We start from the raw sequence: 16,557 nt of genomic DNA on the forward strand, positions 1-16,557 counted from the left end.
AGTGTTGTGTTTGTTGTCTGAAAATAAAATAATCCTCTTTGAGAACCAACATTTTTTGCTACTGTTGATCGTTCCAATCCCAAGAAAAACAAATGTCATAACTGTGGACTCTTGAACATGACTGATGAGCTGTTAAGATAAATTTTTATACCCATTATACAATTACGCACTAGCATGCAGATCTCGTAGGATTAGTAGGAAGCAAATGTATGCCTACTAACCACTCAAGTGAATATATGTGCTTGCTGTGCAACGCTCAGTTACGTTAGAACTTAGTTGCAACTAGAAAAATTTAGTCATCGATTCCTTCATTACTCACTGTAACCATCATCGTATTACTTCACCTTCGTCGTTTACTGGGAAAGTGTAACACATGTGTCACTTTTTTCACCATTTAACTGCACATTATGAGAGCCCACTTTCAATTATTGTTGCACGAAAAAAGTGTTGGGAAATTTATCTAGTTATTGAGTAAAAAACTCATCGTCACATTTGTACATTGGCCTGCATTGCGGGCGAAGATGTAAGAAATTCATCGTGAAATAAAATACGGAGTCAACCGATGAGAGCAAAATTTTGAAATAATGTATGAAACTATGAAAAAAAAGATGAATAAAAATTCAAGCTTAAAGATATTTCGTAAAACTTTCAATTTTCGATGTCATTTTTTCGTCTATGGAAGAGCTGATTCAGTTTGAAGCTTAATAATCCGTAAAATTACGGCTTTAATAATATTGGTTTCTGAATTGAAAAAAAAACAGAACCGAAAACCAATAAAATGAAATATTTGATTTATTCGCTACACTGAAGAAATTCGTCCCGCAGCGCAAACTTTCAACGCAGAAGACTTTTCACACAAGAATCGCCAGCCCACGGTCCGTCAAGCTGCTCAATCACAGCTGGTGAGTACCGATGCAGGCAACACGGCAGCTATACACAGGTCTTGTTCCCTGATTGTTAAACGTAAGTAGTGATGTCACTAATTTATTGTAAATATTTAAATATGTAAGTAGTGATGTCACTAATTTATTGTAAGTATTTAAATATGTAAGTAGTGATGCCACACAACTTATTATAAATATTTAAATATGTGTAATGAAGATCAAATTTAAAGTCGAATTTTATGTCTTCGGACTGTAATTCTAGTTATCAGGCACTTGGAAACGCTAGACGCACTGGTAATTATTGTTAATCCATCTTTAGACATAAAGTGACATGCTGAATACTTGACAACAATTCAAGAACATAAAGTAGACCCACAACGTACCTTTCCGAGCAGACTCCTCATTTTTGAGAAATTCTGAATTCTGCGTCTCATCCAGCAAGCATGTTTCTGTCTTATGTTTGTCACGCCAGAAAAGTTCGCTATATTAGGCGACTATTTTGCTGCGCAACTCCATCGGCAATAACTTCGCCTCGAAGGCAGATGTCACCGCAATGCACAGTGCAATAAGCCTATTTAAATTATATTAGAGCAATGAAACCTTTTAAAATTCTTATTTTTGTGGGTGGCAGGGATTTTTCGTCCGTTTTACAATTCCCCCCTCCCCTTTTTTGCAAAATATATTCCAAGCTATAACGAAATTACAAAAAAGCTACGACCATTCTCTAGATCGTTTATTTACGAATCGAATGGTGTATCTCTCAATGCTGTAGCTTAAAATCATAGGAGAAGATATGTTTTTAAGATTGAAATATAACTTTTCATGAGAGCCAAAAACCGAAATTTGTCATCATTGAAGGTATAGGCTTTACTTGCGCTTCGACGGCTGTCGTGAACGAACAAATGAACGCACAAACATGACTTTGGGCTTTTTAGATGCGCAATTTCTGGACCTTTAAAATGGTACTAAAAACCGGAAAAGTCAAACTGTTCGATTTTTGACCGAGACGCTCCCCATTTAAGCCTATATATGGAGCTCTGGAAACAGTATAATATAAACAAAAAGAATTAGAGGATGTCAAACTGAAGTATGGATGATGCAGCATATAATTTTTTGGGGTTGAGACAAATCGAAAGACAAAGAAAATTTTCTATAAAATTCGGAATTGCCGCGTCGTAATTTATAAATGTGGTCATCAAACGAATATTTTCGGAAATTTATAGGAAATATTACTTGATTGGATGAGCTTCCTCTAGACATAATTGAATAAATGCCTATAACACCAAAGTAACTTTAAATGATATATAATTATACTGAAAATAGTAGAAAATTAAAAAGTCTTTTAATTTTTTGATAATTTTTTTCAAAGAACTACGCGCGAAGAAGGGTAATTCGCGTTTCTAAAACAACTCAACATAAATCAATATATTTATAATTATATTAAAACAAATAATTACCTATATTTGGCGAATTCTAATATTAATCCATATGGTTTTTCTAATTTAAATCTTGTATATAATGCTTAAATTGTTGAGTTACAGCGCTCCCGAATATCTCTCCCCCAACATGCAGAATTTTCTTGAGGTTCGATTGTTTTGTTTTCATTTGATCGTTTCTGAGCGCAACAATAATCTTTAAGTGATGTATCATGACTTACACTTGCATTAAAAGTTTGCATTATTGAGAGGAACTAAAAAACATTAAAATTCGTTCCTTTTATAACCATAAAAACGCCTCGTGGTGCCAGAGATTAGTTTGTGTTGAGAGGCTAGACGCACAAACGAAAACAAGTGAATCATCGACTTCCCAGCGCTGATGTAGCCACTTCTATTTTTGTCATTGCTCTATCGAAAAACAAACGGCGGATGATTTGGGTAAAATTAAGGTACATTTTCGTCGCTATCTTGCTACACTTTTCGCCGTTCGTGACTCGCGCGCACGACACTTCGATGAAAGCAGGCATGAACTCACCTGAGAATAATATTAAAAAAATATAACTCAGTACTCACTGCAGTGAGTGACAGAGAGCGCATTTTCTCGTCGACGAAAACTTGAGGTCACGGACGGACAGACAGACGAACGGACAGACGGACATGGCCAGCACAATAGTGCATTTTTTCCATAAATGAGAAAATGCGCTAAAAATGGACATGTATATGCACCATCCATCGATTATCGTCGAGTTTTTTATATCTGCGTCCTACTTATGAACGTTCATCAAAATATGTATTCATGTTCATTTTTACTTCAGACGCTACCAACGAAAACAAGTGTACTGCACGAATTTAGCCGCAGGTAAGCCATGAATATGAGCAATGTAATAGTGATAATGATGTACAGCAAGATGACTGGGTGTTGCGGATGCTAGTTTTAACATGTGGAAGATATTTTCGTGATCAGTAATTAATTTTTATACTGATAATTACGTTGTTTCTAACAGATACTCTTCCCAGTTGCTGCCAATGTTATGTCAGGACGTCTTTATCGTTACAAATGTATTAGTACACGCTAATGGATTCGCATGCGTACATGAGTTATAGCATAACCAGTGTTTGTTCCGGATGCTATAGGCAAATATAAGTTTTAAAAACAATAATGGAATCAAATCGCGGGGGTCCAGCTGTTGGTTTTCTTTTTCGAACTGACTATATCCAAACAATTGAAAAATTGTTGCACAAATTCAGATCTCATCGCTTGAGTTTTCTAATAAACGCTAGGATGTGTTGATGGAGGTTTCATTGACGTGCGTATCGACGGTGACAATATTCAAAGCGACGAGCGGCGGTAAGCTTTTGACATATGAATCCTTCCCACACATATTGCAGCTGAGCTGAAATTGTTCGTTCCTGCATGTTATGTCACTAATGAAACTGCCTCGTACGACAATTAACTTTCCAGGCAATTTTTCTTCGAACGCTGAATTTATGTAGCCAAAAATTTGTGTAGCTTTTCATACGATGGAAATACTAATTATTATGTTATTATGTTATTATATTAATCAGCATCCTTAAATGTATATAAAGGTTTCCCCAAAATTCCGTGAAAGTAATATGATGAATATGAGACTTTGTATCGGATTTATTAATGGTAATTTCTGCAAAATTCAAAAGACAATTTTGTGACACGAAATAAAAAGGGTAACGTGATATTCAACAATATGATGCAAGTAGATAACATACAAGAGACTATAGACTAAATGAACTCACTGAATCATCGGAAGAATTGGCGTAAATTTCTAGGTACAAAGTAGGGAAGCGAACAGCGAATTCCAAGGTTGTGTACAGTCATGAGTCTATAAATGTTCCATCTGCCGAAGAATTTGGACCAGATTACACATCCTATAGCAGCATTAATTAATGGATGGTATAAATAAAAGCATTAACAATGTTACCATTGCGATCAGAATAGTTTCATATAGAATTAGTATATATCGGCAACAGAACCAGTGAATATAGTATAAAATATGGCGGTACACTGTTAGAAAAAACGGTGAAAAAACGTTCTAGTGACCAGTCACTCCGTGAAAATAAACTGTTTCACCGTTTTTATCAGACGTTTTACGGATTTATAGTGTTAAATTAGAATAAAAACGGCGACACGGTGTTTCTTTTCACGTCCCGACCGGCCACTGAAACGCCGGTAATACCGTTAACGGTAATTTTTCTAACAGAGTACATCACGTTTTGTGGTGAAGGAACTTAAGGAACATGCATGAGCATAGAAAAATATTGTGGTGCAGTGACACACATATGCAGCTTACTCCTTTCTGCTGCACAAACTGCATGGCACAAACAGGCGTCTCCTGTACTCGTGACCACATCTTGTGTTGCAGTCAGGATCCAAGATGAAACGTAGCGTAGGATATATTTGTGTGATCACGGCCTATGCCCACATATATAAGATGACGGTTGTACATGCATGTTACAACATCTGCGATGCTAACACAGTAACTTATAACTAGCAGAAACAGACGATTTGAGGGCGCGACGAGATACCAGCGGCTCAACACGAACGATTTACCTTTGCGGTCAAGTGAAATGACCGAAATTTGTGACCGGTTGGTTAAGACGCGTTCAAGATGAACGAATACCATTTCGAACGCATCGTGTGATAGATTTTTCGTAATAGTTTGTGCATCATAATGGCGAATGCTTCATAATAAACTTAAGAGAATTCTGTTCCTCGCTCGACATCCTGTGTTATTCAAACCAACTTCGATTATGTATTTTTTATGTATCGTAATGTACTGTTATTTCGAGGGCTTGCACAGTGAGGTTGCATGTGTCGTGATGATATTTGTGCCCTGTTGGTATTCATATCTTGGAGATGTATATTCGGTGGAGACGGATTTTTCGAAACAAAATAATTTGTATCATGAAAATATATGTTTCATGGTGTTAGATGTGTCGTGATGGTATGTGTGTCATGATAGTGCATGCATTTGGTCTATTTAGTATGAGAAACGTTACAAGCGTTTGATTTGGTCCCAAGACAAAGTGTCCTTGGCACGGCCGTACTGCAGCAGCAGCAGCAGCTGCAGCAGCTGCAGCAGCTGCAGCAGCTGCAGCAGCTGCAGCTGCTGCAGCTCATGCAGCTTCTAGCGGGTAGGCGGTTCAGTGCTGTCGTAAATGTGTTCCGTTGCTGCAGCTCCGTCCGCTGCCTCGAGGTGGATTCCCGTGCTTACAGCAAATTTTTAGTGACAATTTGGTCTTTGTAAATTCGCGTTTCGCAAACGTCTAGTGTTCCTCATTATTAATTAACGGGGAGAGCGTTAACATATTCATCCTGTGAAATTTATTCAAAAGTGAATATTAGATTTGTAACAAATATTCTCAATATTTTGATTGCCATCACGCAATGTTGTTCGATAGCTTGTGGAGCATAAGCAGCTGATACTTATTATTAACGAACTCAAGACTCTTCCTGATAATGTAAACAGTGCAGACATCATTCGTACTGATGAGTTGTAATTAATGTTACCCAGAAGTTTTCGAGAATATGTTCAATCGTGTTAATTGCTTAACTTTTCTTAGACGAAACAATTTATTAACATGAATTTAAAATATGTCTTTCAAGTTTATTATTTTTATAGCACCAAGCTAAGAACGCATTAACGTTGCTAAAATTTCGTTGATTTATTATTACCATATAAGTGAGCTCTCATTCTTCAGGCAAGTGTCATCAAAATTCAAAGCATGAAGTGAATTTTAGATTAATTTTATAATTTGTCCTGCTTTTTTCAGGGAAATGTCGTGTATTTTAAGTTTATATTAATACGAGTATTTTCAAAATGATGAAGAGACGCTCGATTGCCAAGCATCTACTGCCGCAGTTCTAGTTTTGGTCGTCAGCTTATGACTTGAGGAATATGTGCGCGGTATAATCACGAATCGGTATAATCACCACTACGATAAAAATATTGAATGAATATACTTCAGTACTCTATTGATAAAACAGAAAATTATTCGTAGAGGAGCGTGAAGAAATATATGTGTCAGATAACTTTAATATGATACTTCTGAAATCTGATTATTTTTTGAAAATTAGATTGATGGGTTTATGAAATCCTGAAATTAAGGAAACATTCCATATAATCTTCAGAAATTTTACTAGGAATCAGATGCAAACCAATAGCTTATCAGGTTGAAAAATTCGGGAGTTTAAACTTTACATTCATTCGCCATAAATTTTTGTCTGCATAGAAAGGGTGATTCAGTAAGTGGATTGATTCGGTTTTTGTTGCGAATCGGAAAGCGTTTGATATCATAAAAAATCTAGGATTTTCTGGCGTTTAACGAGCAAAAAATACATTTAAAATTAGGCCCTGTTATTGACGGGATAAATACATAATTTTTTTCGCAACAAAATGCGGGACAGAGGAACTGTTGGGGTGAATATGCCGAGCCACGCGTCAGAGAATTTGGAGCGGGCAGCGTCCTTGGGCGCGGATGGAACCGAAATTTCCGTCAACGAAGACTCCAGACTCCGAGGAAGCGAAGGCAGCGACACCGCCGTTGCCGTCAATGGAAGTTCATCGCATAAAAGTCGGTCTAGACCAAAAGGAAGATCTAAATCTTCATCACGGACTGAAGAGAGGCCTCGCAGGTCAAGAAGTGTCTTTAATTCTGCTTCTGCTTCGCTGTCTTCCATACCCAACAGAATACAGCTCTCCATGCTGTCTTACGGACTCATCAAAATTAGTAAGTGTGTAATGTTCTTAGTGTTTTATTAGCATTCATGTGAGTCCATCTCGAGAAGCTGAATTTGACTACAGAGATATTCAGTTTACTATCCATCAAAGTTGTTGGATAATTTTAGAACAGCTTGTAAGTGAATGTACATCTAAGTTTAAATCTTGAAATTCCAAATTCAGATTGGATGCTTGACTTGTTTGGTTTACATCTGGTGCTAAATTAACTAGATGATCGTGCTTTTTAATTTGAGTGTATAAACTGATATCTGATTAATGGTGATTTGCGATGCTATAGACTCAGAGTATTTTGACTTTTTTTTCCTAAATTCATCTTGATTTTTCGTGAGCAGCTAAAAAAATCATATGATATAAGAGGAAACTGAACATTTATTGTTATGAACACGCCGAAGACATTCAACGTTTCTGTTGCTTGCTGTGCACTGTTGCTTGCCGTGTGATGGTGTGCACTGCTGCTTGCCGTGTGATGGTGTGCACTGCTGCTTGCCGTGTGATGGTGTGCACTGTTGCTTGCCGTGTGATGGTGTGCACTGCTGCTTGCCGTGTGATGGTGTACACTGCTGCTTGCCGTGTGATGGTGTGCACTGCTGCTTGCCGTGTGATGGTGTACACTGCTGCTTGCCGTGTGATGGTGTACACTGCTGCTTGCCGTGTGATGGTGTACACTGCTGCTTGCCGTGTGATGGTGTGCACGTTGCTTGCCGTGTGATGGTGTACACTGCTGCTTGCCGTGTGATAGTGTGCACTGTTGCTTGCCGTGTGATAGTGTGCACTGTTGCTTGCCGTGTGACGGTGTGCACTGTTGCACACGGTGCTTCAAAGCACTGCTCTCTCTGGTCGATTGTCATAATAACGGACATTGACAACAGGAAATTTTTTAACTACATTAACTTTGAAGGCCTGCACCTGAAAGCAATTTATGTTTTCATTTCTTTCGTATTTTTCATTTCTTTAGTCTCTCTGCAGCGAAAAATTTTGATTGCTCTACACGCTATTTTATAGCACGCGCGATTTCACTCGAGTCATAACCAGCTACGTTCAACATAACAGCAGCAATTTGAATTTTTTAGCTCACATTCTGGCTTGTTACTCAGCTGTCACTCATCAAATGTGAAACCTGAATTCGTGACGATCTTCAAAACGATCTTCTGGAAGACTTGATTCATATTAAAATTTTAGATAAGAAACTTAAATTTTTTCTTCATAACTCGACTAACTCTCCATCGACTTAGCCATTTATCCTAACAGTTCTTTACCACTTAATATGGAGGAATAAAAAAAGTAGCTAATCAGAGACGGCCGACAGTCGGCGTGTTTAAGCAATCAACAAGGTTTTTTTTTATTTTTCTCATGATTTTTTTATTGAAAAATCGAAAAATTGATAGAGCGCGAGACGACATTCAGTCGATTTTGCAAATGAGAAGCTTCTTTATATCTATATAGTGATTTTACGGTAAAACTGACGCTTGTTTTCACCAGCTGCGCTCAAAAAAGTGAGGCACGTCAGTCGATTCTTCTTGCATAAAAACGACGGTGAATGAAAGGTGGATTGTTTTGTCCTGCATTTGTAGCTATGATAAACAGAGGAGCAAATGGAAATATGAAATTTAACTGCAATAAATCAAAGGATACAGAAGATATATTTTCAAGTGATATTGAAACATTATGATAGTGTGTACGGAAGACGGAATGTGTGTTGCAAGGTCAATAGCCGAGGAGATATCTTTCAATACAATCAAACGAATGCATGAGCATTTGTGGGAATATAAAAGATATTGTTTGAAAATTCCGTCACGAATGGGATTTATAACATAATGTTATAATCATCCTTCATAATGTTATGAAGAACATTCTAGGACGAGTTTTATACACGTGCACTAACTGTGCTTGTTACGTAATTACGTTAAACTTTTAGATTAATTGAAATTTTTCGCAAAAGAATATATCAATTTTTTCCTAATATGGGATTGAGTGTTGGATAGTTTTCGTTTCATTTAAGCAAATCTTTAAAAATATATAAGTTTACTTCATACGAAAAAATGATCGAAGCATCAATGAGAATGCATATTTGAATTCCAAAAAGTTTAATTTCAGATGATCAGCGCCCATCACATGGTTTGTGAATGCTGTAACATCTTTCGCGGGTAATGAACAGTAACCCAATTTATAATACAAGCAATTATAACTCAAGAAGCCAGAATAAAACTAACATTGTATTTTATACTCGATACACAGACGAAAACAACAGTCTCTGGTCTACTATCAGTCAAAACTATTTTAAAAATTATCTTAACTCTTATCTTTCCAAACAAATCCAATATGAGATTTCCTTTTGAATCTGACAATGAACCATTTATCACCACATCGAGCAAACTCATGATTTTTCAACATTCAAATAGACGAGTTCCATCTTTAACCCACAACTTCAAGATGTTTAGGGATGAAAAAATATAACTCAGTACTCACTGCAGTGAGTGACAGAGAGCGCATTTTCTCGTCGACGAAAACTTGAGGTCACGGACAGACAGACTGACAAACAGACAGACAGACGGACATGGTGAGCAAAGTAGTGAATTTTTTCCATAAATAAGAAAATGCGCTAAAAATGCTCAGTACTTAACACAGGCTTGGTAAGAATTCCCTCCTGTCTCTTTCATTTAATCAAAATTCAGCTTCCTCCTTCAATTGACTGTCTCTCCCTGTCCTGGATTTAGAAGGCTTCTAAACATTGAAGTGCAAGGACTGTCGTTAATTAATTTTGATGACACCTCATTGAAAATTAATTAACAGACAAACTATTCAGACCTGAACGTTTAGGGGAACATTCGTTTTAATTTGAGTCTGAATATATGGTTATTGAAACATGTTCACTTTTTGACGTAGATTTCTGAACGAATGCTTTCCCAAGATTTTACTCGTTTATTTATAATCAAAATATTAGTTTAATTGATGATGTTAGTAAAAATATCATTTCCAAACATTTCACTGGAGCCAGCAACAAAGTTATGATATTACCTAGAAATTTCCCATTTAAAGACAGAACAGATGGTCGATTGTCCAAGTTATCTAATTTGCTCTCCAACTAAATAAAATTTTGTGAGCGTACTTAAATGATTTAAAAATGTAAAATATTATGGTCATAAATGGAAAGATTAGAATGTACCTTCTGACATGGCGCAGAACCAAAATCTTCCAAGCAATTTTCAAAATAGTCTCTCCAAATAACTTAAATTCATGTCGAAACATTTTAATGGGCTTGCCAAAGACAACTATTGCGAGGCTGATGTTCACTTATGAACGTGGTTATTCAATCAAGGAAATCAAGCGATGAACTTTGCAAATCAGAGGCCGCTAAAGCAATGATTTTCGCCGAAGTGCACGGTGTATAGTTTACGTAATTACACGAAGGATGTCTCTCAATGGAAAGTACGGCAAACGAAGAGAAGAATTTGTTTCCATTGACTTATTTTATAAAACGACTCCACTATATGGGATTTAAAGTTGTATTTTGAAATTGCATTACATAAAGTAAGGAAATTGCGTGCTTTTGGCAAGCGTCAGTTGGCACCCGTTCAGGAATGAATACAAACCTTAAAACTGTGTACGGAGGAGGAGCAGCCAAACGTCTGTTCTTGAAAGGCCTTTTGTTGCATGGTCAAGATTTTCATCAAGGTTTTCAGCAGCTACGCGCAACTTCCGCCTGGCCGATATATCAGGACAGACCTGCGGAACCAACAAACTTCTTATTCTTCTCTCTTACTATAGTCTCCACTTTGTTATTTTCCTTTTATTGTCAATCAAGGCTTACATTATAGTCTGTTATTACATTACAAGGCTTACATTATAGTCATTATAGTCTGTTAGTAAGCTAGTCAACTGTTCAAGCAACAGATGAGTCAGGTAACATTTATCATCACTTAATTCAGTTTTCTCTGCATTTACTAAGGTTTTTTGCCTACGTACCCTTCGCTGCAGCCTTTCGTTGCAATTCTTTCTGAGCAAAATCTAAGTTTAACAAAGCTATTAATTCTAGTCCCGTACAGTATTATTGGAGCTATTAATAATAAATCACAGGACAAACCAAGAATTTCAGAAACAATGCTTGTAACACAAAAAAATGTGCTTAATTAGTATAAAATGTCAGTATAATTACATTCATGAGCCTATACATGCAAATATTGAAGTTTAAGGATTCAAATTCACCAAAAAAACTCTATATTAAGCTTGCAACGCCCAGATTTTCATAATGTACGTTGAAGGTTTCAGCTGCTATTTTGGTGTTATGAACGCGTAAAATGCATTAGTGCTTATTAACTAACAATTATAGGTTTTTACAAGCAGTACCATCTGAGTCCACTCTGAGAAACGAAATCTATTTTGCACGGGTTATTACCCGGTCTCAGATGTTCATGAATTATCTAGATTCGTGCTTCAGCCATCATCACGCTCTCGTTCTTGCGCAATCGCGCTTCAGCCATCGCGCCTCAGCATTTGCGCTATGGTGCTAGAAGAGTCGCACTCTTGGATTCTACTAGCGTACTTCAGCCGTCACGCTGTTGTATTTGCGCTAGCGTGCTTCAGCCGTTGCGCTGTTGCATTTGCGCTAGCGTGCATCAGCCTTATGATGAGTTCGGGACACTACTCTCCCCTGAAAAATAAAAATACAAATTATCATCGGCTAATACTATATCCTAATATTATTATCACAACGCACAAGCTCCTTACTTACGGCTCGTGGGGGCGGACCACTCGAGGGCGTAGAATTTTGTACATATGTGGAGAAAGCTAGGTCGTGTTCTTCGATGCTGGCCGTGCATGTTAACTATGAACATTCTTGTAATAAGTGCACCGCTTGTCGTGCGCCAGAGGAAGACCGACTGTTGCTGCGCGCATTAAGCAGCGTCTGTTACCTATGCGGACCTAGACAGGCAACAATTGCGTAGGTTGTAGAGGCTTCGTCGTAAGGAAGCGCAACTCTAATTACGAGTCAATGACATCCTTCCTCAAAATATTGAAATTAGACCAACGCCGTAACAAAATCTTCTCTCTGTTAGAATATTGTTAACATTTCTCGCATTACATGGTAGAAGATTCCGGCTTTCAGCACTAATCCAATTAAAGTATAATTTTGCGAAGATTGAATGTTTCTCCTGCGATATTGTCTTATTAATGGAACACTAGTTTTTGCTGGATGTATTATATTTATAATTGCTTTTGTTTTAATGAACTGTGCGGTCTTTTTTCATACAGCTAACAATATACTGCATGGTGTGAACTGATCTACGATCAAAGACGCGATATCTCATGTGAAGGGAGACCCATATTCATAAGATGACAAATAGAGGCAGCTGAGGCAGACGTCACCTATACAACAGCTGAGAGAATACACGTTTTTTCCATTGTGATGAAGTCAAAGCAACTGAACAGCAATTTTATTCTTATGCGGGAATTTTAATGAAACCATTTCAAACGCGATTAAATCCACAATGCACCAGATATTTTAAATGTATTGGCCCATTTTCTTTGGCCGTAAGGAAGACTGAAGTCAAAATGTAGCGGTATTTCTGTTGCTGAAAGTCGGTCGAGTTATCACGGCAGACAAATGGCTGGGTTAGGCAGGAGGGCACGTGTGACGATTAGGCAGCAGTCGCGATTAGGCAGCTTTTAGCCATAATATTTTAGTATTTAAACTTTATTAATATCTGCATAGGATTTAAGCAAATAATTTTGTGCACAAAAAATATTTGTTACGAGAAATGAATTCGGAAAATCATGGATTTTTAAATTGTTACAAAAAATATTTCCGTATTGTCATAGCATGATCATGCAGTTCGAGCGATGAATCATAATTATTGAAGATATCAGAGTTGACTTAAGTACCAGCTGCTGAAAAATACTGAAAACTTGTCATGTAATTTATTTAATAATATGTGGATACCGATCATATATGATACACTCTGTACGTTTCAGCAGCATAACAGATCACAATTTAAATTATTGGAATTTGATCGCATTAACAGGACCTAACATTTGTTTATAATAAATTTTATTGACGCTTCAAACATCCATTGTGCATACAGACGAAATATTACTAAATCCAATAAATAATGCACGAAAATAACATTTATCATCCGAGAGTTAGTTGGCCTCAGCATTTAAGTATTATTCCTGAGAGTGAATATGGCACCCGAAACTGTAGGAGGAAGTCGCCAACAAAGGCTTAACAAATTGCCTTGTTGACTTACCGCCCACTCAGAGCCCCCGTACGAGCCAACTTGTGCAACCATAATAATACGCGTGCCAAAGTTCCCTTACCGTTCAAGTTACCCAATAGCTTCCACTAGGTCATATCATATATTGATATTTGCATGAAATATCAATTGTCCGTAGCTACCATTGCGCAACAGTTGATGCATGATGTAGATTATGATATTGAGGCATTTAATTCTGAGTTCTTTAAGTAACTCAATATGGTATTAGTTTAACTTAAGTTTAAGCAACTCAATATGGTATAGGTCTCCATTATAATTATCAATGACAATCAATCGCGTGTTTCCGCCTTCTGCATCATATAATGAGAGTTACAGATATACTTAAAATATATAATATAATGTAATAGCTTTAGTGGCAAAATATAATATAATTGACCTGGCTTGACGCAACTCCATTAAAAAATATAACTCAGATACTCACTGCAGTGAGTGACAGAGAGCGCATTTTCTCGTCGATCAGTTGCACATTTAATTACACATTAAACTGTGAGCATACCCATCTTTTAAATGAACAACTAATATTTTCTTTAAGGGTTACGTCCTAACCCTAACCTAACCCTTCTAACACCCCTAACCATAACTTAACGAGGTTGGCGTTAAAAAGCATGTGGTACAATACGAATATTTGGTCCATCTGTTGCCTGCCGGACAATTTTATATAAACTAAGTACCGAATAATATGTGTTTAAAAATTAATTTTTATAGACAACACTTCCAAAGAGGCCATTGCCTCCGATGTTACACATTGAAAATGAATTTCTAATTTTATTTGTAAATATCAAGAAATTTAATATTAAAAAATTTATAATTTAAGAATATTAATTCTGTCAAATAATTCAAGCATTGACTGCGATTTTACGCAAGCGTGCGAAATTTCAGATCGATTGGACAATTACAAGTGAAGTTAAAGAGAAGTGTTGTAAAATGTAGTAGTGCTGCGCGGTTTTGTTGCCTAATTACCTCGCGTCGCGAAATTCCATCAAAAACGTCTTGCTATTGGCAGACTTATGTATATTTATCTTAATATATTATATATAGTATATTTTATAAATTAATATTAAACATAATATGTATGGTATCGATATTATTATGATATTATATAATCTGGACAATAACCGCAAAACTAATTTTAGAGGATTCATCGAATAAAGGTTATTGTTGGTCTATAATTAATTTATTTAACATTAAATTTACTCAAAACGAAATTGTAGCTAATTACACTCATTCCACAGTTAATTACAACTCTGAGTTGCACACGAAGTAATTCATCGCTGCATGAATCATATAAGCAGTAATTCTGCAATCAGAAAGCTATAGTCAATTAAGACCGATTTGGATCGAGATGTAATATTGCTGATTCGACGCTGATGTGCTAATGAAGTCATTAAAGACAATCTCTGAACCTTGAGACACTTTGTAGTCGCTGGGCTCATCTTGTGCTGAATGTATGGCACCTGAAATAAACAACTTGAGCAACGTAAGCTTCAATCAATGTTACGTCTCAAGATTTAAAGTTGGGATATTGCAACATCTAGAAACATTTTTATATCTGTCATTGAGGACTGTAATTGCGGGAATATATAATTAAGTGCATTTGTCATTCTAGCGCCTATCCACCCCATCCGCAGCACTTATCGTTTAATAATACTTCCATGACAGGTAAGTTAAGACCAAAATCTATTATTTGACAGGCATTAGTGAAGGAAAATGAAAGTTCTACGTGCAATTAGTAATTAATGAATTGGTTAATTGAAAACTTAATGGCAATAGAACGTTCACTATCGCATGTATTACACAGGAATACTGAGTAGACTAGCTTCATGAATACCCAAAATATTATTCTTGCAATGCAAAATTCACTGTTCAATAAGACCGGGAATTTCAGCTAATTATTATGAAAAATTTACGATGCAGAATTTTTTCTAAGCTCAACAAATTTCGTGTACAACATTTACTAAAATCAAAAAGAAATCAAAGAAATGTCCCAGTGAGGACATTAAATACATTAATAACAATAAATACAGATTAAGTCAAACGAAATTAAACCTTACATTTTTAAAAGGTACTCCAGGAAAAGCTGGACAGAATTAATTATAGTATGGGACTGTTTTAGCGACATATAATCAAAATTTGCAGAAAAACACACATTTTTATCCTGAAATAACCAAAACTGCCACCGGAATCACGCAATTTAAAGCAAGAAATAAAGTGCGCCTTACAGCCCGGCGTACGCGAGTTATGATCGCGCGAGGACGCAACCATTTCCCGAGAAAATTTCACTTATAAAAATGGAGAAAATTCTATGAATAAATTACCTTGGATCCCTCCTTTTATTAAAATGTGTCATATGCTTACAAATATTTAACAGAATTAATCAACCTTTAATTAAAATTAACTTTTAATACATAAGCGCTTCAAGTTTTGTGAGGCATCAATTCGCATTTCAAAAATTGTGAATGAGGATTCATGAACACATCCCGCGTGAACTCTTGATTTGATTAATCGCTCAAGAATATCAAATCACTTCAGAATTCTCGATAGCTCACGAGGTCAATTGTTATTGGACCTGTGTTTGAAATGCTAGCTCCGTATGTAGCGAAGGGATTCGGAACGGTGGTGATAATGAATAAATAGGAATTCGGAATGATGAATAGATTGTATTATTTAACACGCCGCAGTAGTCGAGAAAGAAGTTCATGTTGGAAAATTTCTATAAAACATATCTTCACATATATGCCACTCTCAATTTTGACGTGCTGTTAGGAAATAAAAGTGGATGTTTTGTCGTTAGCCACTTGAATTGTTTTACGCTTAGAATTCCTGGTTCATAACAGTGAGCAAACTGGATTTACAGCGATTGTAAAAATAGCGAGAATGAGAACTGAAAGAATATCGCAAACAGGGGAAAATGCAGAAGAAAAAAAAACAAATGTTGCAAGCAGAGTTAGAAAAACATGAATACGACTATGTTACTTAACTATAAACTCGTATTAACTTCTTGGGAGGAAGGGCATTAAACTTTTTAGAAGAAGGGCATATTATAATTTCTCTCTTTCAGGGCACCAACTCCAGAATTCCCTCAAGAATCGGGCAATAAGACCAAAATCGATTTTCTCGGGTTTTTAGCGTTTTGTGAATACATTTACCTACGTTACACAAGCAAAATTGCAATTTCGCGCCATCAAAGCTC

General features: G+C 36.4%; 1 protein-coding gene across 4 annotated transcripts in view; it reads left to right on the forward strand.

Annotated features, from left to right (window-relative positions):
• Nucleotides 1-608: 608 nt before the first annotated feature.
• The window catches only part of LOC108667827 (receptor-type tyrosine-protein phosphatase kappa), a 77,867-nt gene continuing 61,918 nt past the window's right edge, over nucleotides 609-16,557 (forward strand). For 3 of the 4 annotated variants that reach the window (XM_018154897.2, XM_018154898.2, XM_018154899.2), the window contains exon 1: nucleotides 6,133-7,084. In XM_018154897.2, coding sequence (XP_018010386.1) covers nucleotides 6,751-7,084 — 334 coding nt within the window. In that variant the 5' untranslated portion in view covers nucleotides 6,133-6,750. Of the gene's footprint in view, nucleotides 903-6,132; nucleotides 7,085-16,557 lie in introns of those variants that run through there. The other variant, XM_018154900.2, reaches the window with a different exon arrangement.

Source organism: Hyalella azteca, unplaced genomic scaffold, assembly GCF_000764305.2.
Source record: "Hyalella azteca isolate HAZT.00-mixed unplaced genomic scaffold, Hazt_2.0.2 contig8321, whole genome shotgun sequence".
Classification (NCBI taxonomy): Eukaryota; Metazoa; Arthropoda; class Malacostraca; order Amphipoda; family Hyalellidae; genus Hyalella; species Hyalella azteca.